This window comes from Symsagittifera roscoffensis, chromosome 1, assembly GCF_963678635.1.
Source record: "Symsagittifera roscoffensis chromosome 1, txSymRosc1.1, whole genome shotgun sequence".
Lineage (NCBI taxonomy): Eukaryota > Metazoa > Xenacoelomorpha > Acoela > Convolutidae > Symsagittifera > Symsagittifera roscoffensis.
In genome coordinates this window covers 3,720,591-3,745,076 of record NC_087062.1, presented here as the reverse complement: position 1 = coordinate 3,745,076, position 24,486 = coordinate 3,720,591, and the positions used below count along the sequence as shown (strand labels likewise).

Below are 24,486 nucleotides of genomic sequence, written 5' to 3'. Positions count from 1 at the left end.
TTGGTGTTGAACCTAAATAATCTGATGGTAAGCTTGAGGTGCTACGTTGTGAAAGAAGCGTAGGGGTTTCTGGTAATATACCAATGGGGTTTTCTGGAGTGTTTTGTGATGGGGATTGAGGTATTTCAAAATGAACTCGGGGAGTTTGAAAATTTCTGTTTCGTCGAGGATGTATAATTTGTCTATTTATTTCGACTGTATTTTGGTTTTGACTAGGATTTCTTATTCTACTTAATTCTTGTGGTAGTGTTGGGTATAAGTTATATGTTGGTTCACTTAGAGTTGCTTGTCGTTGAACTGGTTCTAGTGGTTCTGATAAACGAGCGTGTCGTTCTTCAAAAGTGTATGGGTTATCTTGAAAGGAAATTCGTGTAGATGTTTGAGGATTTTGGGTAGTTGAAGGTGTTGTTGGGTTATCTTGGGATGATGTCGGTGAAGACTGACTTTGTGACTGTTGGGTAGCAATTTTTGATAGCTTTTTGGTATATTCTTTTAGTGAAAAAGTTTATGTTTATTATAGTATTCTTCTAAGAAAAGAATTAGGAGGATTGTTGCTAGAGCGAATGTGATGATTGCTTTCTTTATACATTTGCATATGGTCAAAATGAGGGATGATAGAAATGTTATGAAAATTACAAATAGTAGAAAAATATCAGTTCTACTGAAAATAGTTTGTATCATTTAGACAAGTTGTATAAATCGTACCTGTGGATATAATCAAGGGTTTTTGAAACTTGGAGAAATAGTTCGAATATAGTGTATAAAATTAAAAAAACATTACAAAAAATGATAAAGATTATTAGAAAAGATTCAAGGATATCAAAAAGAAATATTATGAAAGTTTCAAGTATCGTAAAAAATTGTTTGAGGTTTGTGATAATTTTAGTGACTGTTTGATAGAAGAGCATTTAAGAAATGACTTCGTGATCGAATATTTTTTGTTGTTTGGGGCAATTTTCAAGTGTGGTCGGATAGTTTATTAGTTTTTTGACAAGTGGGTTGAGTTTTGTAAAAAATTGTTGGGGGCAATTTTTATGGTGATCGGGAGGTCTTCTTTGTCTTTATTTTCATTTGTCAAGTGATCTGGGGTATTTTTGAGATTTTTATACTTTAGGCTAAATAAAATGGTCGTTCTTTTACTTTAAGCTAATTTAACATATTTGTTTGGGGGATATTTGAGGTCTGAGTTGGGGAAATATTGTTGATCTTTGGTTTATTAGATAAGGGAGGGTTATGATATTATGGTGATATTTATTTTAGTTGTCAAGTTGGAGTGGTTTGCTTATTTTTGACCTGGAGGTCGTAGAGTTACAGTTATAGATATGCCTGGAGTTTAATATTTTTCGTCTAGTTGGTTTGTGTTAAAGTTATAGAAGGTGACGGATTGGATGAATCCTATTGGCTAATTATGAACTAAAATCGCTGCTTGTTTGTCAGCATGTTATTTTGAAAAATGAAAGTGTAAAATGTTTCAGAGGTGCAAAGATTATTAAATGTAGAATATTTTAGATTGTGGGATGAATAATTTATAATTTTTACGTGGTTGATTTCTAAGTCGTGAAGACTCTCTATGTTCTGATTTGTCGATTTGTTCTTGGGGTATTATTTGTTCTGTCATTTTTCTATTTTTTCTTTCTTTTTGAGATGTATTTTTATCTAGATTTTTTGTATTGTTTTTTGTGGTGGTTGATTTTGTTATTTGATTTTTGAGGTGAAAATCTTTTTGTTCCTTCGTTGTATTTTCCGTATGTGGGTCATTTTGAATAACTTGTAAACCTGTAAAAGAATATAATTGAGTTAGTTCGCGGAGTGCGTATTCTTTTGGATAATAAGGTAATAGGTTATTTCGGTGTTGAACGATTTCTTTTTTGTCTGAGTCGGTGATTTTATATGTGACATCAGTGGGTTTTGCAATTATTTGGTATGGTCCTTTACGAAGGGGTTGTAATTTCTTTGAAATTCCTTTTTGAGTATTAAAATTGGGTATTAAAACAAATGTTCCAATTTTTAAATCGGAGGCTGGTGTAAAGCGTGAATTTATTTGTTCATTAATATTTTGCCTTTGTAACAACTTTTTTGTTACTTTTTGGTAAATTTCATTGTGTTTTTTATCTCTGTTTAAAATCCATTCGGTGTGTGTACCGGAGGCTAGTTTAAGAATTTGTGGGTGATGAAAATGATCTTCATCGTGTGTATGTAATGGTAGGTTATAACAAATTGAGTCTTTATTTGGTTGACAATAACCTTGTGCGTTTTTATGAGAGTTTGCTGTAAACATTATTGGTTTGCGTGGCTTTTGGTTAAAAACCATTTCATATGGTGACATTCCTAAAGTTGTCGTGATTTGTGAATTATATGCTAAGGGAAATAGTTTTACATCTGCTGACCATTCGGTATATCTTGTATCATTGCCATTGATGATACATCTGAGATATTCTTGTAATGAACGGTTCATACCTTCGACTAAGCCGTTTGTCCAAGGTGCGTGAGATGTACGTGGTTTGTGTTTAATGTTATATAAATGACATAGTGTAATGATTTCATTATTTATGAATTCTGTACCGTTGTCTGTAACTAAAATTTCTGGTAGTCCGAAATTTTGCTATCCAGTGTTCATAGAGTGTTGTGTAAGCGTAATAAGCGTTACAATGTGGTACTGGGTTAAGTGCTACATAATGTGTAAATGCGTCAACAATTACCATGATGTAGGAGTTTCCTTCGGATGAGGGTGAAATTGGTCCTTTGGTATCAAATGAGATACGATGATTAAAGTACAAACTTTGTCCTTTAAAATCTTGTTTTTGTGCTATTTGCTTTTGATTTGGGTAAGGTTTATTCAGTTGACATACTATACAGTCATTGCATAGTACTTTTATCCAAATTGGTGCATTTGGGAAATAAAATTTTTGTATAAAATTTGAATATGTTTTCTCTGATCCAGAGTGTCCTTTAATATTTTGTGTATGTGAAATATTAAAAGCTATGAAAATCATGCTTAAAGGGAGACAGGGAACTGTAGATTCATTTAGTTTGTATTCTAGAAGGTCTGTGTTTTCGTTAATTGTTGTATTATTGAATTTTCGAAAATATCGGAGGAGTGTTTTGTTTCCTAGAATAGTTGAATCTGCTTTGATAGGTTTAGTTTTATATTTGTGCCATGATTTCAGTTGTCGAATTACTGGGTCAAGGTTTTGATATTATTTCAGTGTTGAAATTGTAATTGTTTCTGTTGGGGGGAGAAAAATGTTTTCAATTTCTAATTTAGATAAGGGTATTGTATCAAGTGGGTCATGGAGGTCAAAAACTTGATTTATTGTGTATTTTGAATCGTTTGTTTGTGGTCCTGATAAGTTTATTTTATCAGTTAAATTTTCTTTTTCAATTAGTGGAAAACGGTCTTTTTTATGCGAGTGTGGTTTTACTCTTTTTTTTTGGGTGTTATTTTTTATCCATTGTGAATCTGGGATTGGTTTAAAAGTTGATGTTCCAAGTAGATCAACTTCATAGTGATTATTTTGACAATCTAAATAAAGTGGGAAGTGTTGTAGATTGTTTATTTGTGATTGTTCAACGTCAGTTTTTACTGCATATTTGCATTCCAATCGGGGTGATGTTTCATTTTCTGCAAGGTAGAATTTTATATTTTTGGGTATTTCAACTGTGGTTTTACGTGTAAGTAATTCAGGTGGCGTATTTCGACTTAATGTGTCTGGTAATGCAAGATTTTTTCCTGCGGTCCAAAATATATGTAAGTTTGGGAATTTCATTAAAATTAGTTGAAATCTATAAACTCGGTGGTTTGGATTAGACTTTTGTGTAAAAAGAAAGATGATTGGTTTATGGTCTGTGAATAGAACTGTGGGATGTTTTGATCCAAGTATCAGAAATTCGTATTCTGTTAGTGTATATATTATGGCTGTACATTCTCTCATTAGAGTTGAGAGTCGTAGCTCTGCTTGAGTGAATAATCGAGAATTTGCTGATATGAGGTTCATTTTATTTGTACCATTATGTGATTGTAATAATGCTGCGCCGATGCCAAAGTTCGAAGCATCGCACATTGCATAAAATGGTTGATTTGAGTCTGGAATTGTGTTTGAAATTTGTTCAGTTAGAAGTTTTTTAATTTCTTCAAATCGTGCTTGATGTTCTGTATTCCATTCAAAATTATTTTGTTGTCTAAGTATATTATAGAATGGTCGTAGATATAATTGCATTTTATAAACATATTTGCTTAAAAAGTTTAACATTGCAAGGAATTCTTGGATTTTCTTTTTATTTGTTGGTGGTTGGAGTTTTTGAATAGCGTCTATACGTGATTTCAATGGAGTGATTGTTTTTCTTTCTATATTATGTCCTAAGAATTTAACTCTTGTCAAAAAGAAGTGTGATTTATCGGGGGCGGCCTTCAGATTTTCGTTCTGAAGTATTTGGTGATATTGTTCTAAAACATTGAACATTTCCTCTTTTGTCTGTGATTGCATAAAAACATCGTCTAAATAGGTGATTGCGTTTTTCTTGAGTATTAGTGGTCGAAAAATTTTGCTCATAAAAGCTGAAAATGCTGCTGGTCCTATGGATATTCCATAGAATAAGCGGTTGAATTCGTATTGTTGGTTTCCAATAACAAATTGTGTTAAACGTCGCGATTGTTCATCTAATGGCATTTGATTGTATGCACTATTCATATCTGCGGTTGTAAATTATTTTCCGTTTATTTTTGTTAAAATAACTTGTATTGGTTCAATAGGCCAATTACACTTTGATTCATCTATGAGTGAGTTGAGGTATCTAGCATCGAGAACAATTTTTAATGATTCTCCTTTGGCTAGAATGATAACAGGGTTGATAAATGTGTTGCCTTTTGGTTGTTCTTCTTTGTTTACTGGTGATATAATGTTGTATTGTTCTAAAATGTCGAGTAATCTGTTCACTTTATCGTGTAAGTGAATTGGTACTTTATTTGCTCTTTGTTTTTTGAAAACTGCGTCTGGTTTTAATGGGAGATGTAGTGATGAGCTGATTTTGCCAACATCAAATTTGGATGTTGCATAGACTGATGAATATTTAATTAGCTGTTTGGCTAATTTTTCAAATTCGTCTTGTGTTATTTGTGAATGTTGGAAATTAAACATTGTTAAAAATTTCTTTTGATTCTCTGTGTAGTTACTTATGTTGAATGTAGGTTTGAAATATGGGGTTTTTGTGAAATAATCCGTATTTCTGTTTTCGTTACTTATTATATTATTTATAGATAATTCTTCATTAAGGATTGTTGATTGGCAAATATCTAGTAATTGGAGTATATTATTTACACGATATGCTTTTTCGTGTATTGGTGATATTGTAGCGTTGGTTTCGCAATAGCCTACAAGTCCTAAAGGTAATGTTACTTGGTAAGGTGTATTGTTGTATACATGTAAGGAAATAATATCTGAATTCGAGTTTTTCAAATATTTTATTGATGAGATTGTGATTTTGAAAAACTTATGAATAGGTTTGAATTCAAAATCTGACATATAAAATTTTTGTTTGTTTTGTTTTTTATCATATTGGTGAACTTGTTTGATTGAAAAATTATAGATGTTTCCTGATAGTGGTTTCAGGTGTTTTCTTTGTTGGTTATATAATGGATAAAATTTTGAAAAGAATGGTGGTTGTTTATTTAATCTTTGAAAAAATGTTAGGGATGTGTCTTTTGTTTTGTATATTTATCTTTGATTAATATTTTACTATTCAATATGTTGATTGTTGGTATATATTTAGAGATAAATGGTATTCCAATGATATTATATTTAATATCAGTGATATGGAATATTTGTTTAAATGGTTTGGTTAAAATTTTGTTTTGTTCCATTGTTCTTGTGGGGAGAAGAAATAATTGAATTTTTCCGTAGTTTATTAATGTTGATCCTTGTGCTGTTGCTAGTTTGCTGGAGGTTTCAAGAGGTGTTAGCTTTGGGTGTAAGGTTTTTATTTCATTCCATGTGGGAATGTTTATTATATTTGATTCTGCTCCTGAATCAATTAAAAAATCAATTTCAAGATCTGGTGGTTGAAATTCTTTGCTTCTTGGACTTTCTAAAAGAAATGGTATTGTCCAAATTTTTTCTTTGGGTTGTTCTTTTTGTATATTTTGATAGATGTGATTTGTATTCAAGCATTTTGTTTTTTCGTTCTCATTGGGTTGATTTGTAGTGTTAATTTCATTAGTTTTTTGTGTCGTCGGTGTGGAATGGATGGGTTCAATATAATAATTGTGAAGGAGTTTTGATTGATTCTCATATATGTGTGATGAAAAAGGTTGTTCATATATAACAGGTTCATAGTCATTTTCGACTTTTATCATATTGATGGAGAGAGTGTTTTCTGCATCGCTTTCTGAATCTGATGATCCACAGTTTATTTGATTGAGTTGTAACGTATCAGTTACTGTGTCATCAATACCTGGAGGGTCTGATGTTGTTTCTGGATTAGATTGTACTTGATTAATATGTCTTTGATGTTTAGGTGTACTACTTCTGTGGCGATTATTAGAATTATTATAGTTATTATTATTCCGGTGTGGTGATTGGGAATAATTTCTATAACGATTATTATAACTTGAGTGTCGATTTTGTGAATTATTTCGCGATCTACTTTGGTAATTATTGTTTGGTCTGTTATAGTTCGATCTATTATATGAATTATTCCTTGATTGATTGTTCGGGTAATTCTGGTTTCGGTTGTTTGAATAACTTCTATTCCGATTATTGGAGTAGTTTCTATTTCTATTGTATGATGAATTTCGTGATTGATTGTTTGGATAGTAATTATTTCTTGATTGGGAATTAGATCTAGAAACAAATCGTTGTGTATTTGAATTTGGTCTGGAATAGTTATTTCGACTATTTGGTCTATTGTAGTGATTTTGTGATGAATTTTGCGTGTTTCTTCGGTCTGGTGATCTTCCTCTATAATTTGAGTTATATGGTGATTGATTTCTTGTATAATTTGTATTGTTCGGGAGTGGTTTTCCTGAACTGTTGTTGCTGTACACAGTTTGTTCGGTAGATTTTGATCTTTTTTCATGTATTGATAGAATGATTTATTTGGTTCTTTATATTTTTGAGGTTTATTTTGATTGTCTTGCTGTTTTTGTCTACATTCAGAAATACTATGTCCGTATCGTCGGCAATAATTACACCATTTTTTGAAAGATGGTTTGCCTTTAAAGTTTGGGTGTTTTTCGTAAATATTGAGTATTTCAGTGATTTTTTCAACGAGGTCTATATCTGATTCCTGTATATTGTTTATATTTGTGGAAGCTGTTTCAATTCTGTTAACGTATTGTAATTTCAGATTTTCCGTTTCTTCGAGTTTCATTGTGATTTCTGCTTGTTCTAGTTTGTCTACTAATTTTCGAAAATCTAAATCGGGTTCTCGAATTGAAGAAGGATGGGATGCTCTCTTTTTTATTGCTATTTTTCTTAATTGCGGTGTTAAGGTCATCATTAAGATTTCTGTCATCTTTGTGTTTTTATAGTCATGTGTATTTAATGAATATGCTTTTCGAACTAGTGTTTCGATTCGTACTGCTAATTGCTTGATGGTTTCGTTTGGTAATCTGCGAATTTCATTACATAAAACTCTTTGTTGTTGTTTGTTTCTTTCGGAGTCAAACATTTTTGAAAATTCTTGTGTAAACCTTTTCCAATTTGATTTAATTTCTATAGGCAATACTGAAAACCATTTTTGGGCTGCGCCATCTAAAGTTGTTTGTATCAACGCTGTGCGTCGATGTATCCAGTTTTGATGTAGTGGCGTATTAATTGGTTCGGGTCCTATATTTAAAATTAAATTTGCTGTTACTGCATTTAAATAGTCTTCTACAGAATATTCAGGGTCTGTTCCTGTGAATACCATTAAAGGTTTGTTTGATGTTATTGATGATCCACCCATAAGGTATGGATTCATTGTCATTTGTAATGATTCTGCTGCATTTGGCATTTGAGAAAAGTTTGAAAGTTGATTTCTTGTTATTTCGTGTTGTTGAAGATAATATGGGAGTGGTATTTCATTTTGCATTTGTGTTGGTTGGTACGAGTTTGCAATCATTGGGTTTTGTTGCTGAATTGGTTGAAAATATTGTGTATTAATTGGGTTTTGTTGCTGAATTGGTTGTTGATTTTGTGTATCTATCGGTTGTGGAGAAAAAATTCTATGATTTGTATGTGGTTTCTGTATTCCTTGTCCACGATATTCTTGATTATAGGGTGCAAATATATCTGGTTGTAAGAAATCATCATCTGAGGATAAGTAATCCATTTGATAAGATGTTTGTTTTTTATTTTTATTTTGTTGAAAAAATGGATAGTTTTCACGACGATCCTGTGGAGGATGTAAATTTGTTTGGAAATTTACTGAATTAGGTGGTGCCATTGAGTTATCCCAGTTTCGAGATCTTGTATAATTACTAAAATTTTTTCGTTGTTGATAATTTGTTTTTGATGGATGTGTGTCATTATAATTATGGTCTGCAAAATTGTTTCTAGATAACGTTTTGCGTGTTTTTGGCGGTATTGTCATGGGTCTGTATGTTTGGTAATCCATGTGTGAATATTTTGGGGCAACCGAAGGTTTAACGGTTGATTGTAAGGTTACCTGTGTTTGTGAAGGGTTTGTATTTCTTGGTGTTGTTAAGTTGGGACGTATTGGTGAAATACTTTGTTGTGTAGTTGTTGTGTGTACGATTTCTTCATTTATGAAGTGTGATGGTGTCTGGATATCTTGTTGAGTAAGATTCCTAGTTCCATTGAGGTTTTCATTGTGTATGACTGTAGAGTTTAAACTATTATTTTGCATATCGGGTAAAAATGTATTATAGTTTAATGGTGTTGCATCAATGGTTAATGGTATTACTCTTACATAATCTCTTACATAAGATATCGTATTTATTGCTTGACTTGAGATTGATTGTGGGAAGTTTATGAATGCGGGATGAGACCATTCGGGGTCCCAAACATAGTCTGATTGTTCTGTGATGGCAGTATCATCGTTTGAGTTTTGGGGTCTAAAATTTTTTCTTGCTTGTGAAATTAAATCAATATTATGTGTGAAATAATCTATTATGAACCATGCCAAAATTTTTTGTAAGTCGTGTTTTGTATGTTGGGAAACTTCATCTTTCGTGAAATTTTCTTTAATTATATTTAGAAAACTAGAGAGTAGTGTGATTTCATGTCGTACTCTTATATGTTTAGATGTTTCTGTCGGTGAGACATTTGGTATCTAGATTTCGTTTTCTAATATCGATATATAACTATATATTATCGCAAAAACTTCATTGGTGAATATGGAGTTTGCTCTTTGTGAGTTATGATATTGGATGCTTTTTATATATTCTGAGAATACTTTTGAAAATTCTAAATCAAGGTCGTCTGTTTGAATTATATATTTATTGTGATTCTGATTTGGTGAGTTGAATTCTATGGAGTAGATTCCGTATTGTTGTGTTAGGTTACATATATCTTTTAGATAGTGATCGATAATTTGTCTTTTGATTTTTACATCTGGGAACTCTGTTTTACATGGACTGATTCCGGGTTCAAACAAATTTAAGAGTAAATTTTTGCAAAATATATGCTGTCCTCTATCAGTGGTTGCATCTACGATAAAGGGGAAGATATCATCATCATCTGGACTTTCTTCACCTGGGGTGTGCGTTGAGCTCATTTTTTTGTTCGATGACTGTTAATATGTAATTATCAATGTGTCTAATTGGTTGATTCCAATTGTATAAATGTACTGGTTTGTGTTTATACTGCTTTTTTATTCTTCTTTTTCCTCTTTTTGATGAATTTGAAGTTGTTTCTGAGTCAGAGAAATATAATTGATCGTGAATTGGGCAATTTTTATCTATTGATTCTTTTAGTTTATAAAGTTCGTCTAAACTGTTGGTTTCTGATTCTGAAAATGCGTTTCGATTTTTTGAAAATCTTTTTCGTGTTATTTGTCTTTGTTTAGTTATTATTTTTCTCTTTAATGTTTGTCGTTTTGTTCTAATGTATCCAACTGTTTGTGTATGAGGTGTGATTACAAGGTCGTATTTTTTGTTATCTATTTCACAATTGTGTAAAACGATTGTTTGTTTATTTCCTAGGTTTTTAAATGACATAAGGTTTAGGATGACGGGTGCAAAAGGTTGTTAAATGATTTCTATTTGCTTAAACTGTTAGTCCTTACGATTTTTTTGTTAGCCTAACCTGGGTCTATTTGTTCAGGGTTGGGGAGAAAAGTATATCAATTCCGAAGAATGATTTTATACTTTCTCGTGGCTAGTATAAGCTAAGGTGTTAACTTACTTAATCTTACTTAAGGGTAGTGATTGTGTTCAGGGTTGGAGAATAGTAAATCGATCCACAAGGTTCAGGTATAATTAGAACGCGAGTAGTTCGTTAGATACTATTTTAAACTTACTAAGTCTAAGATTTATCCTGGGTCTGGTAAGAGGGGGGATCAAGTGAAGGATGAATAACCGAAGTTCTTCACTGTTTATCCTAATTTGAATGTTTAGTTTTGTTCAAAAATTTCTATTAGTCCTGGGTTTTTAGAAAGGGTTGGATAGTGAATCGACGTTTGAGGTCGTTAGACACTAGTTAAGTGGGTGGGGGAGAACAAAGTTGTTCTTTTTGATCCAAGGATAGGCCTTGATGATCAAGTTTTAAGTTTAATTAAATAGAAAATGATTTAAGATCCAAGGATAAGCCTTGATGATCTGATTTTAAAATTAAGTGAATTTAAGTTTAAAATGATTTAAATTTGTGTAAAGAAAAGATTTAGTATTTTTATGATATTAGTGAGCTTATGAATGCTGTTATGTTTAGGTGATGAAGCTGGAACAACAGGATGATTGATAATTACTAACCATTTATTGTCATGCTACTAATTTTTATTTTGATTTTTCAATAAATATTTTTCAAACATGTTTTGTATATTACTGCAGAATTTAGGAAAACGATCTGAGATCTTTTTATCAATCGTTATTGTATATTAATAATTTTGTTTAGCGCCTGAAATGATTTTGAAGATTGACTTCAAAATTTTATGTTTGCAAATGAAAATCTAAATTCATTGCTAGTAGTATTCTAAATACAAAAGTTTGTTCTGGCTTTTGCCGAACTATCATATAACTATATGGTAAGTTTCTGCTTTGTCGTATGTCGTCTCTGGTTCGAGGTCTTCTTCCAATTCCGGGTAGTTCTGTTATCGTTCGGAATATTGGCTCTTTTTTAAAATCTTGTTTAAAATCAATTTTCTCTTAATTTCTTGCTTTTCCTGATTGACAGTGCTAAAATCATTGATCACTGAACTGATCCCTGGCTTACCATTAGTTGATTTACATTTTCTTTTGCTGTTCGATAGTGGAGTTTGCCTTCCTTTTCACCAATAAAACGAACTGAATTGAAATAAATCAAATCGAACTGAATTCTCAAATTAATCAATTCCGATCGCAAAAAAAACTAATTGGAGCGTTAAAGATTTTTGCTGAGAAATCGAAAACAAAAAAAAACATTAGAACTTCATCATCGACTCCGATTTAACCAATTTTATAATTCGATTTTGTTAAAATTAATAACAAAAATGCTCATTGAACTTCGAGACTTAAATAAACATGCAGATGAGATATCGTTATCTCGATCACTGAAAACTTCTCAGCGAGTTCTAAATATTATTTCAAAGTCAATTTTGAACCTGTATTTTTGTTCGTCGCATTCGCTAAAAAAAATTAGTCTATTCGCCTGATTTAGTTCCAGTTTAGTTATTTTAATTAATATGCATGTGGGCTATTTCAATGAACTTTCTCTTGAAAAAAGGCAAGGACATTTTGAAAAAATGATAAGTAAATCAAAACTAATTGAGAGTCTGTTTACACACCGACAAGAGGCAGTGCGAAATGTGTTTATGTACTCAAAGAGAGCATAACACTTCTTTGGAGCTGAGCCGAAATGAAACAAGACTGCTCGTATGAGGGCGAAGCCCTGAATGTTCTGACTGCCTTTTAATGTCTAGGGAGCCGTAATATCAAGAAAAAATTAAATTATAAAAAAAATAAAACGAAAAAAAAAAACTAAAAATTGAGATTTTTTGTAAAAGCATCCCCCACACGCTATATAAAAAGCAAAGTGATAGATTTCGCTCATAGTAACAAATAAATTATTGCAAATAAGCTTCCTTCAACCAATTTGCAACGATTTCGAAGATGGATTAAATCTCCGCCTACATGTTAATAGCGCTAATAGCGCGAAATATGTCGCGCGTTAATTGTCCCAAGTTGGCCAAAATCATAATCTTTAAACCCTCATAACTTTACAAAAAATTATTACAGGCAAAATTATGTTTCAAATTTAAGCTCAGGACAACAATACCTTTCGAATGATATAAAAAAGTTCCGTCAAAAATGGCTAGTTAAAAAGTCGAAATTTGTCTGCAGAAAAAAAAGACCCACCGCAAGCACAAATAATCCGTTACTTTCGTATCGAAAGTCGGAACAATAACTTAATACAATTATTACTTCTAACTGCTTTACAGACCGTTTTTTAATGGAATCTTTTCCTATCAATTCATATCTGTCAGTGTTGCCTCGACCTTTTTTTGTTAATACACTATATTATTTGTACAAACAAATACTACCAATAATCAATTTTGAAGAAAAAACATTAAAAAATAAATTTCGAATGATCGAAATTCCTTGAACTGTGAACCAATTTCAACTATTGTTTTTTTCAAATGACGTGAACAACTTCAAAAATAAAATATATCGTCATCTTTCGGTATAAAGAACTCAGACATAATTTGAAATTTTTAATAAAAATCATCCCCCACACGCCATATAAAGTACATAAAGATAGATTTCATTCCTTGTAACAAACCAATTATGGCAAATAAGCTTCGTTCAACCAATTTGGAACAATTTCTAAGACGGAATAAATCTCCGCTTACGCGTTAATAGCGCGAATTATATCGCGCGTTAATTGTCCCCAATTGGTCAAAATGGCCAAAATGGCCATCTTTAAACCCTCATAACTTGACGAAAAATGATCACAGGTAAAATATCTTTTCAAATTTAAGCTCAAGACAACAATACCTTTCGAATGATATAAAAAATTCCGTCAAAAATGGCTAGTAAAAAGTCGAAATATGTCTGAAGAAAAAAACCATCCAGATCATCAATATTCCGTTACTTTGGTTACGAAAGTCGGAACAATACGATAGCATGTTGTTATGCAAGTAGCACAAAATGTTGTGGTCAAATTAGTTAAAGAAATTTTTTTACAAAAGATTATTTGGGTTAAAAGCAAAACGATAGCAAGCGTTGATTTTCTAGTTGAATTGAAATTTAGAGGTCAGCTAATAACCAATTTTTGTCTAATTTTTAATCTGAACGTAAATTTTGTTTTTTTATTAGGCTAACTTTGATTTTCAAAAAACAGAAAATTTGTTAAGTAAAATGTGATGACATTTATTAGGAAAATTTTCTCGCAGCTTTATACTTTTCATTAAAAAATGGCACATGCCTCCGAAACACAACTTTAAAATAACGTAATAAACAAAGTTGAACCTACTGAAGTTTCCTTTTAAAAAACGGAAAAATTCAGAATAGTTCTCATCAAGAAACGATAGATAGAAACTGTCCAAACTGCCCAGCAAAAAATTCTAGGACAACTTGAAGATTTTTTAAGAAAAAACATTAACCTTATAAAGGCAAATTTGATGACAAAGTTTTTGACAAAGCCTCCAAACTGATGCCTAATATCTTTAAGAAATCCCTGCTCTAAGCGAGCCTACCCAAGTTCTTTTTGTTCAGACAAAATTTTATCGAAGTGTTTTTTTTTTATTATTTCGACGAATCAGTCCACTAGAAAGATTCAAACTTCCATATAGATGCAAGTTTTGCATTGAATACAAATCATACGGAACACTGAATATTTTTCGAAAAATAGCTTTCCTACGAAACATTACCCGAACTTATCATATTTGTTTGCAAATTGCTTACTTAGTCTCAATTGTTGTTTCGAATAACAAGTACACATTTTGAAAATTTGGATGAACGCAAGTTTTGCATGGCCTCACTTGTTGCCTTGAGACTAATGTTTTCATCAATTGAGGAAAAAAAATTCGGAGACTTGAGTTAGTTTTTTTGTGTGCTTTTAAATGCTCAGTTAAGCTCAATTTGCGTTCTAAGTGTAGTCCCAGGTACTTAAAAACAAAAACAATTAATTTATGTTCACCGCTCAAATATCACTAAGTGCTAATCGTAAAATCGTGTGCTATTCGAGTTTTTTGTTGCCTGGAGCGTTCATCAGAGATGTATCTTGGAATAGGAAAAGAGTTCCATAAACTATTGATTTTGTAACAGGAGTTCAATTTACGTAAAATTGATTTTGAAAAAAAAACGATTGAAAGGCAATCTTTAAGCTTAAGAAAAGTTATATGCAGAAGTTTTTTTGGCATTTCTAATGTTGAATAAAACCAAAAAAAAACAGAAAAAACGGAAGTGCTAGAAAATTACAATTAAATCCAAAATCGTATAGCAGTTTTTCCCGCTAAATTCATCTAAATCGCAAGGTATTTTAAATTTGTTTGCGCTAAGTCAAAGTCAGAATTAACAGTTTTGAAAGAATAATATGTAGTTTAGCGGGAAAAAGTGCTACACGATTTTGGTTTAATTGTAAAATTTTCTAGCAATTTCGGTTCCGTTTGAAAATACGCGTTCAAAGGCCTAACATTTTGCCATGATGGTGGTAATATTTAGGGTTCCTATTGTCAAAATTTATGCTCGCTGTGGTTTTTTTATCGGTCAATTTTCGCCGATCGAAATAATAGTTTTCGACAATATTTTTTATACCGAATTGAAAATATTGACTTTTTGAGAGTTCTGGGGTTTTGAAAATTGACAAATTGGCCATGTTCAGGGCTAAACTAAGCTCGCTTTGAAGAATTCATTCCTATTGCTGAGAGCGCAACTTGAATTATTTATGCATGGCGAGTTATCCCGCACAGCAACATTGTTCCAAATTGAATTGAGGCTAGCTATGAATTTTTGCACGACGCAACCCTTCACACTTTGATATTAAATTAATAAGTTTTCAATCTTTTCTTTTCCCGAAAACTATTCGATATATTCAATATGAATTAAGGGACAGTCGGAACATCCAGGGCTTTGCCTGATATATGAGCAGTCTTGTTTATACAGTGCTGATTTAAATTAACCGGACAAAACGCGTTAAACTTGAAATTTAAAACCCGTTTTTTTACAAATTGGCTTGAGTTTAGGTGAAAACTTATGAAGACAAAACTTACTTAAAATTTTAGCAGAGTTAATATGGTTTAATTGATTTTGCAAAATGCGGGCCCAAAATTTTGCCCCAAAAATGGGTCATTTTGGCTTTTCTTAGTTCATCAAAAATTACGCCAAAAATACCCAGGCGATCACAGACATAGTCACATCAAAGTAAGCCAAGATTTAACCCTGGAGATCTGAAGATTTAACCCTGGTTAAGTTTTGTTGAACTGCGTAAGAGGCTTCCTGTGATATAATTTTCGTATCAATTAACAAAATAGTTTCAGCGTAATTCTTGATTAATTGAAAAAAGCCAAATTGACCCATTTTTGGGGTGAAATTTTTGTTAAGAATTTTGGAGAAAAAATGGCACCATATTAGTTCTGGTGAAATTCTAAGCAACTTTTGTGATCTTCACTTTTTGTCTAATCTTGACGCAAATTGAGAAAAACGCGTTTGAAAATTCAAGTTTTGTTCGTTTTGTCTGGATAATTTAAATCAGCACTGTATAAAGTCAACTAATTTTTTCAGTGTAAGAGCTATTCGCTGCGTTTTTCTTGCACTTTAATGAATATTGAGGGAACTGCGTCTCTTGAAACAATTTTGGGATGTGGCTGCAACTCACATGCTTGGAAGATGACAAATTCCTTGTTTCCCAATCTTCCGTAACTCTCGATTTGAACTTCAAATTGGTACGTCGTCCCAGTGACCAGATTATTCAGCACAAAATCTAAGCAGCATTCGCAAGAAGATGAAGAAAGCAGTAGCGAGCTTAGGCTATCTGCACATACCTTAGAGCGCACGTTTTGGATGTGAAAAGGTGCAAAATACGAAACAAATCATTCAAGTTGACAGTGATAACCTTCTAATACGCTTTCTAGTACAAAATTGATAAAACCTCATATTTGGCTCAGAGGCTTTTTGTTGGAATGCCATGAAGAAGTTCTTAGATTCGAACCAAACATTTGGTAAAATTCTGCAACAATGACGCCATAGTCAACGCTAATGGTAGAACGACTTCAAGTTTCAACTCATAATGCACGATTCAAATTACCGCAATATTCCCTCACCCTTTTCAACAGTCGTTCCGACTAATTGTTTGTTCACAAATAGCCTGAATGCGGAATAGTAGTCTGAGTCCGTGTTCCAAGCCACCCGAATACTTCCTGCTGAGAGAGTTTCGAAGCTCATGTCTCCCGAAAACTCAGGAATACGAGCCACTAAAAGCAGAGAAATAAACTTTTTCATCATTCACAGTAATCGCTTCATGCCTGTAAAAAACGCGGTCAACGTCACTAGTGGATTTAGATGGAGGGGCGTTGGCCGGCCTCTTTCTCTCTCTCCCGAGACTTTACTGGTCGTCCCTTCTTTGCTACTAAATTACAACATCTCTTTTTGATCGGCCAATCCTAAAGTTTTCATAAAAGAGCTTGTGGCGCCAATTTTCCCCATTTTGAGAGTTTTTTGTTACATTAATAATTTTTTCTAAAAAAAACCATAAGAAAAATTGAAACTCCACCCCCATGCTTCAAGAAAATCCAAGATTAAAATAAATTTAACAAACATTGTTATATGCTCTCGGCGAAACTGGAATCAACAATCGTAATATAAAACTTAATACATATCATCGGACAAAAGAGGACGCCCTTATAAATTGATATCAGCCTATCGGAATTTGAAGAAAATGAGAGCTTTGACTGATCCGCACTAGTAATATCACGTGATGGCAGATCTTGATCGGACAGAGGTTATTACAGCGCATACAGGTATAATTTCCATCATTTGTTCGTTGGAAGAGAAAAAGTAACTTTTTTTAGCCAGTGGCTCTACCAGCAGATTTTGGTCCTTTTTACATAAATAATTTTTAGTCGGTCCAATGAACACAATCGAATGCGTATACAACCGAACACGATCCATTGAAACACGACCTGTTTGTAAACAAAACCCTGGTAGTAATCGGTACTGTACGCCGAAAAAATTCAAGAGCGCCCGATGTGAGCAAATTTTTGCAAAAAGAGTAATTCTATCGCTTCAATTTATAGAAGAAAAAAAAGATACTGGATAAAATTTTGGCCATTTTAGCAGTTAATTTTTGATTTCACTAACAGCAGAAAAGGGACTCTATGTTGCAGCTGATCTCCTGGCTATCTGCATTGTAGCACCAGAGGGTGCTTGGTAGAGGGTCTGCTCGCTGAAGGCATTTTGACCAATTTCGCCCATTGTACAAAAACGGAAATGCGCAGACATCATCAAGATCATCGTTTGCACAGTACTCGCAGCTCTCTTAACATAATAAAAAGTTTGTTTTCAGGCTTAACAATCAGACAAGTGTAAGTGAAGTTACCAAATTTGTAGGTGTTTAGAGATTTGTATTTGGTTATAATCTTGATAACTTGCAAGAGATTATAATCTTTTATGATGCAATATAACTGATTATAGTTCATACAGAAAAACTCTTTTAAGCAATCACAATCTAGTACAATCTATTCTAAATTATTATAACCTCCTATTTGGTCAAAAATTTGTCTTAGAAAAAGGTTATTTTAATTATATTCTATGGGTTATTATTTTTCTATCAATAACAAAATCTTTATAAGTGAGATGTGTTGTCAAAGTTTGGTTTATCTGAACACAAAGCCTTACCACGAAACGAAAGTTTTATAGAGATCCCTTCATACGAATTGAAAGGTTACCGCGGTAGGTGAAATCAAATCTTCGAAATAAAGCATGAAACTAAAACACTGTGCTAATTTTTTGGTGGTAAGAAAACTAACAATATGCTTCTTTATACAAATATAATATAAAAGAAATCAAAAAATAAAAAAGTAAAAAATTTCAATTGATGTGAAAAAGGACAAAACAATTTTCCCATTTTTAACATAAACCAACGTCTATCAAGTCATAAAATATAAGCACTTCAGAAGGCAAAATGGGCAAACCAAAAGGATGATAATTGAGTATAATCGATTAAAATATAGTTTTTGTGCGTAACAAACAATTTAGATATTGGGATGAAACTAAATTCATTATAGTTGGTTTTAATTGTATCAATAAAAAGATGGGTTAATCATCAATTATTATCGCTTAAACGTATTGTATTTCATAATAATTTGTTTTGAAAGAGAGAAAAAAATCTATTGTTAAGGGATTATAATAGATTTTTTCTCCTTTTTAGTGAGACTGATAATAAAATCATAATATAATCGATTGTGATTCGAAACTGTATGTGATACTGTTAAAGTTGTAGAAGAAAAAAGTAATTACCAAGAGCTGCAGGAAACTGTTCTGAAACGAAAAAAAAACATGCTTCAGAAAGTAATCGAAAAGACTTTTTTTAATTTTGATTCGAGAAAAAAGTATCCTCACGATAAATAGCTGCGATAGAAGCCCCATCTTGCCCTAAAACCACAAAACAATTCAACAATTCCTCATTTATCAAAATCAATGGAAATCTCAGCTATTTGAAACTCACAGTTCCGGACTTGGACTTTCGTGGGATCATTCAACATATCTCCTCTTCGTGGTAAAATGGAAACCTCGTAACTCAAACACAGATCCAGTTCGTCCAGAACCACACTTAGAACTAAGCATGTAAATCAAAATATTTAATCGCAAGAAAATCTCAATTAGCACTGGGGACAATATATGATGACAGTATATCAGTCTCTGTGGTCTGTATTTTGTGACGTAATTTTTACCTTTAAACATTCTACGATGCCCTGAATTGTCAAAACATCTTCCTCAATCCCAAGTTATGATATCATGTTCACTATTCAATTTGAAATTAGAAAACGGAGAGTGTTTAAAACTCGATTTTGAGTGGCTGAAAACTTTGACTTGTAACCAAGTTGGCATCTTCCTCCTTAAATGCTTAATAGGGGTAAAAAATTCACACGGTCCCACATTCACGCAATCTCAAGGTTGTTTAATTTTGCCTAAGACTCAATGGTTGTGAATTACAACAATACTGCTCGTGTATCAGGGTGAAGCTTGTCTTAAAAACAGCTAACACTTGACTAGAATTATTTTGACCATTTAAAGTTGGCCTTAATTCATTTAGAATGATTATGAGTGCGGATAGCGTGTCACATGAATAATTTACGTTTTAAAACAATCAATGCATGATTCGAGCAGCGATGCCTTCAGCATTTCAGTCTAAAATACCCGGGTTACCCACCATAGAAGATAATGCGCAGCCATGCACATCCATGCATGATTTGTATAGAAAATGACTAATCATACGTAGCACATACGTTAGTTTCGAAAACCCTCAAAATAGCTTTTTAACGGAGTAAATTAGTAATAAAACGGTTTCTCATCATTATGCAAGCCGTTGGTAAAATATCAAAAATTTTCACCATGCAAATCATATCTGGTGCTACGTATGGAAGAGATTTTTCACCATATTTTTTTCTCTAGAAAACCGTAAAAATTGAGGTTAATTGTCAAACAAGATTGAGAAAAATTATCCGTAGTGCAAAATACACTTTTATTAGGTTTTCATTTTTTTTCCACCATGCAAACCATACGTCGCACCATATATGGTGCTATTTATGGAAACGATGATTCCATACAAAAACAACTTTAATTGAGCATGCGTTATCACAACCGACACCGAATTTGTTGTTTTAATTTTGGGGTTTATTTGCAATTTCAAATATTGACAAATAAGCTGAGAATATACTTTTGGACAAAAAATGTGTGAAGAAAAGTGAAAAAAAATTGATTTTTTTTTTCAAATTTTGATTTTTTTAGAAAATTTTTTTAATCCGGAACATGCGTCGCGCCATGCATGATACCATAGTATTCATACGTCGCGACATGCATGATACCATAGTAACCATAAATGGCAAGCACCCATGGTGACATATAAATTATCAGCAGCGATGGTAAAAGTATCAATATTGTCTAATTTGAAGTCCCCCATAATAAAAAAAAGTGCAACCATACGTCGCGCCATGCATGGAAAATGTGTTATTTTAACATAAAAATATGTCGGCTGTTTTTCATGGCTTCCATGGAACCATAAATGGTGCGACGTATGGTTGCACATTTTGGTCAACTCGGGTATTTTTTTTAAAAATTAGAATACATATAGGTCACGTTTTTGTATATTTTTTCTGATAAAATAGGAATATTATCGAGCCAAATTATCAAATGGGAGCTGTAAACTAGACTTCATTGTTGAAGTATAAACACAGACGGGAAGCTGCGCTTCGCAAGCACTAGCGAAAACACGACAAAAAAGCTGCTTTATACAGTAGGATAGCAAAAAAGATAACTAAGCCTCAAATTAGTAAAATTTTGCTAGGCATTGGCTTGTAACCGGCGACCGCGAGAATTGCAGTCTCATGCATTGCCCTCTCGACCAAACACGCTTAGCAATCGGCAAACATTGGCCAAAAATAAAGTAGCTCCAAGTAATTATTTGCAATATAACAAACTGAAGGCATCCAAACTTGCAAGTAATAAATTGGAAAGCATAAAGACACATATAGTATAAACTATGCATTTCAAAAAAAAAACGCGAGTTAAAAATTCCTGAAATCGAGTTTTTATTATAGCCTTGATATTTCATCAAACCGATTTTTTTGGCTCCTTTTAACAATAAAAAAAAAGCATCAACTGTGTGAACTTATTACCAACCGAATGTCAAATCACATGCTATTAAAAAGCCTGAAGATGCCAGCAAAAGTGTCAAATTTTCAAAGAGAGTTAATTATCTCGTAAAATATTACTTTAAATCTCCTTGAATTTCTAAAACAATTCGTGATTTTTTTTACTCAAGTAAATTAATTTGAGAAAACTGCATCAACAGGTGAAATGTTTTTATTTTGCTTGAAAATCTGAAAAATTGGATTCAACTTTCGGAACAAGAAGTCAATCACGTTTTTAAGACTTTTACACTTTTGCTGTTTGATAGTGGAGTTCGTTTTACTTCCAACAATGTGATCGAATTGATCTCAAAAGAAATCACGAAAAATCAAACTCGAGCATGACCATATTTCAAGACACTTTCCTTGAAAAAAAGTCAAGACATTTAGGTGTTTTCACTACGTTCAGTGGCACATGATACTGCAAAGAAATGTAACAGAAAAATTTGAGAAGAAGTTGCTGTTCATTGAAAAATCTAACTCTTTATCACAAGTTATCTAAAAAATATTTCACGATATAATTAAAAAAACTATTTGTGTTAGGTTAAATTTTCTGAAAAAAGGCCTTACATTCTTTATCCGCTGCCAGTTTGTCACAAAGACTCCGTTCAGCAGAACATCGTAGAAGTCATTCTGAGTGACATTTATGAAGTTGGGATTAGCTCTCCATCTAACTCTGCACACAGCTGGTGCCAGGAACTCGGAGTTCACTTCAGATGGTGTCGCAGAGAACTCTGAAGGATGCAAAAAATTACAACAAAATTTGATAATTGTTCACATCCTTGAATATATAAAAAAAGTTTCATCGGCGCATAAATAAACAGATTAAAATGGTATTGTAACTAGCAATTAAGTCTCACAATTTAGCAAAGCCCCTGAAAATATTTCGCTTAAAATGACACCAATGAAGACAAACATAATATTCATTGGCGCCAGGGGCGGCTCTAGGACTTTCTCGAGGGGGGAGGGGGCACATTTTCAAACTGTTTTGAAAAAATTTTGAAAATTCATTACGAGGCCAAACTGTGCATTTTGCGCATTGTAAGCGGATTCCGCAACAAGGACGCTCCCTTTGTTCTTCTTTTGTTCTTTACTTTCCTTTGATCGTTCCGACAAAATTTTAACATGTTTAAAGACTTGTCTCTGGAATCCAGGAATATACAGACACAGATTTGTGCGCCTATCTAGTACACAGTTTGGCTTCGTAATGTTTCGTCTACCTTTTTTCCAGGTGAATCAAATTGATTTTCCAAGCACTCCCAGAACTCTTTAAAGACCCTATTTTGACCAAAATATTTGCGCCGCCGGCAAGTTTTAAAAAAAGACAACAGGCCAAAAAAGCCGTTTTTGTGCACTTTTTCGTAAAAACTTTACCAAAAAATTAAGTTTTTTCGGCGCGCGCTTCTCTTCAAAATAAGTATATCTTGGCAACTAAGGCGCTTTTAGAACATTTCATTCATGTTTTTTATGGTTGATCAGCCAAAAATGGATGTCATAAAATAATATCAAAGGTTGACCCTTTGGTTGGTGAGAGGTTCAAATACCTGAGAAAAAAAATCGAAACAAATTCATTCATCTATCTGTGGATTTGAAATAACGATATTACTAACCCCAGTTTGTTACCCTGGTTGGTTGAAGGTACATACATCGCCAAAATAAGTTTTGCAAAAGGAAATTATTTGAACCGTGATGTAATTTTAATCAAGTTTGAGCGGCAAAAAAACCCTTGCACTGTACGCAACCGCTACCCTTCTATAAGCAATTTCAGTGACTACAATAGATTTAGATCTTACACAAGGATAACTGAACAAGCAGCACCGAAAAGTTAGACCACTTTTTTGAGATTATGTCTTTTTGTCCGTGGCGTGATGACACGATCTGAACTACAGCCAAGACCTTAGGCGTAGTGGATAGGTATAGTAAATTAGGCATACTCTATAGAATTTTTCTTGAAAAATGACAAGAAAAAAAAATTAAAAACATTGCCATAAGACAGTTGGAAAAAGTAATAAACGCATTTAAACAGAAAAAGAATTCTGATTTTGTAAGAAAAATCTCAATTTTTTGATTTTCAAAGAAAAACTAGATGCCCTTTAGGCTCTTTGAATTTCTAGAACAATTTATGACATGCGTTTTTTAATATTAACCCAACTTGAGAAAACTGCATCAAAAGGTAAAATTTTTATTCAAATGGATATCTAAAAACTAAATTCCACTTTCGAAACTAGAAATGGTTTTCGCGCCATTATCACTTTCGTATTTTGAGAGTGTTATTTAGTAAAATCCAGCAGATGATTTTCAATTGAACTCAAAAAATGCATATATACCTTAGTGCTTACTTAAATGCATTAATGTGTATAAATGCATATCTGTAATTTTTAGAAAATTTTCCTGAAACCAAAAAATTGCCAAGACCTATACAAAAGCCTTCACTGCGTTCATTACTCTTAAAACAGAAACATATTTTAAGTAAATTGTTCTTCAATTTTTTGCTTATTTTTAATTTAAAAACTTTGTTTCTCAAAAATTAATCCTAAATTTCTGCGGTTTAAGTAATAGTCAAGCAAAACTCATGAAAAAGTCATGCATCATGAGACAGATAACTGAGGCAGGAAAAAAGTAATACTAATTTATCGGGTTATAACTATTGTTTTATACGAGCGCTTAATGGCTCCTAATAATTTTAACCACTGAAAGTGATTACGAGTTTTGTTTTCGTTTGAAAAAAATTTCCGCGCAATGTTAGTTAACACAAGTAATCATGGTATTTTTTAGACATCCTCTCTGTCTTCAATCGAACGACGCACTAAAGTTTTGCTAAAACAACTTCTCAAGGTCGAGAAAAACCGGTTTGAGAAAATTTTTTCATTTTTAATATAGTTGCAATAGAAAATAGCGAGCCAGTGGTTTGTAAAAAAAAGTATTAAGCTTTTATTTTGGCGGCGAAATCAACAAAATTAGTTTTGAAAAAATAGAAAAGTTAGCAAGACCAATTCTTTTTTTATGATTTTTTAGTCAATTTTTGATGAAAAAAGCTGTAGAATACGGCCAATTTTTCATGACTTTTATTTAGACCCTATCGTCACACCACTGACAAATGAAAACATGCAAAAGATTTTTTTTGTGGTCTGAGCTTTCGGTTGTTCAATTATCGATGCTTGTTCAATTATCTTTCTATGCAACTTCCGACGTATGTAGCTTATACAAATCAGAGCTAAGAACTTTGGTTTGTAAAATCGCTACATAAAACTCACAGTTAGATGAATGGACCATTTTTTTGTTTTCTTATTGATTACTTCTAAACAGATCAACGTTTTCTTTAAAACTAAAACACGAATAGAAAGTTCAACCCACTTTTTGTCATAATTTTTGCCGGGGATAAATACAAAAAATTTATAATATCAAACCAGTAGAAGCAGTCATCGTATCTGATGATGTTCGCATTGCGCCTTGTGCACATACTAGACCGCCAATTTCTGAAATAAAACAGTTCTCTGTTTAAATATTTGT

General features: G+C 32.5%; 1 protein-coding gene across 1 annotated transcript in view; it reads right to left on the bottom strand.

Annotated features, from left to right (window-relative positions):
- Window positions 1–21,582, bottom strand: part of LOC134841878 (uncharacterized) — a 35,565-nt gene extending 13,983 nt beyond the window's left edge. The window contains exons 1-7 of the mRNA XM_063857972.1: window positions 21,547–21,582; window positions 18,795–18,905; window positions 18,689–18,721; window positions 18,587–18,607; window positions 17,429–17,605; window positions 16,393–16,542; window positions 15,948–16,052 (exon numbers count right to left, since the gene is read on the bottom strand). Of these exons, the coding sequence (XP_063714042.1) occupies window positions 15,948–16,052; window positions 16,393–16,542; window positions 17,429–17,605; window positions 18,587–18,607; window positions 18,689–18,721; window positions 18,795–18,831 (523 nt within the window). The 5' untranslated portion in view covers window positions 18,832–18,905; window positions 21,547–21,582. The remainder of the gene's footprint in view (window positions 1–15,947; window positions 16,053–16,392; window positions 16,543–17,428; window positions 17,606–18,586; window positions 18,608–18,688; window positions 18,722–18,794; window positions 18,906–21,546) is intronic.
- Window positions 21,583–24,486: the final 2,904 nt, after the last annotated feature.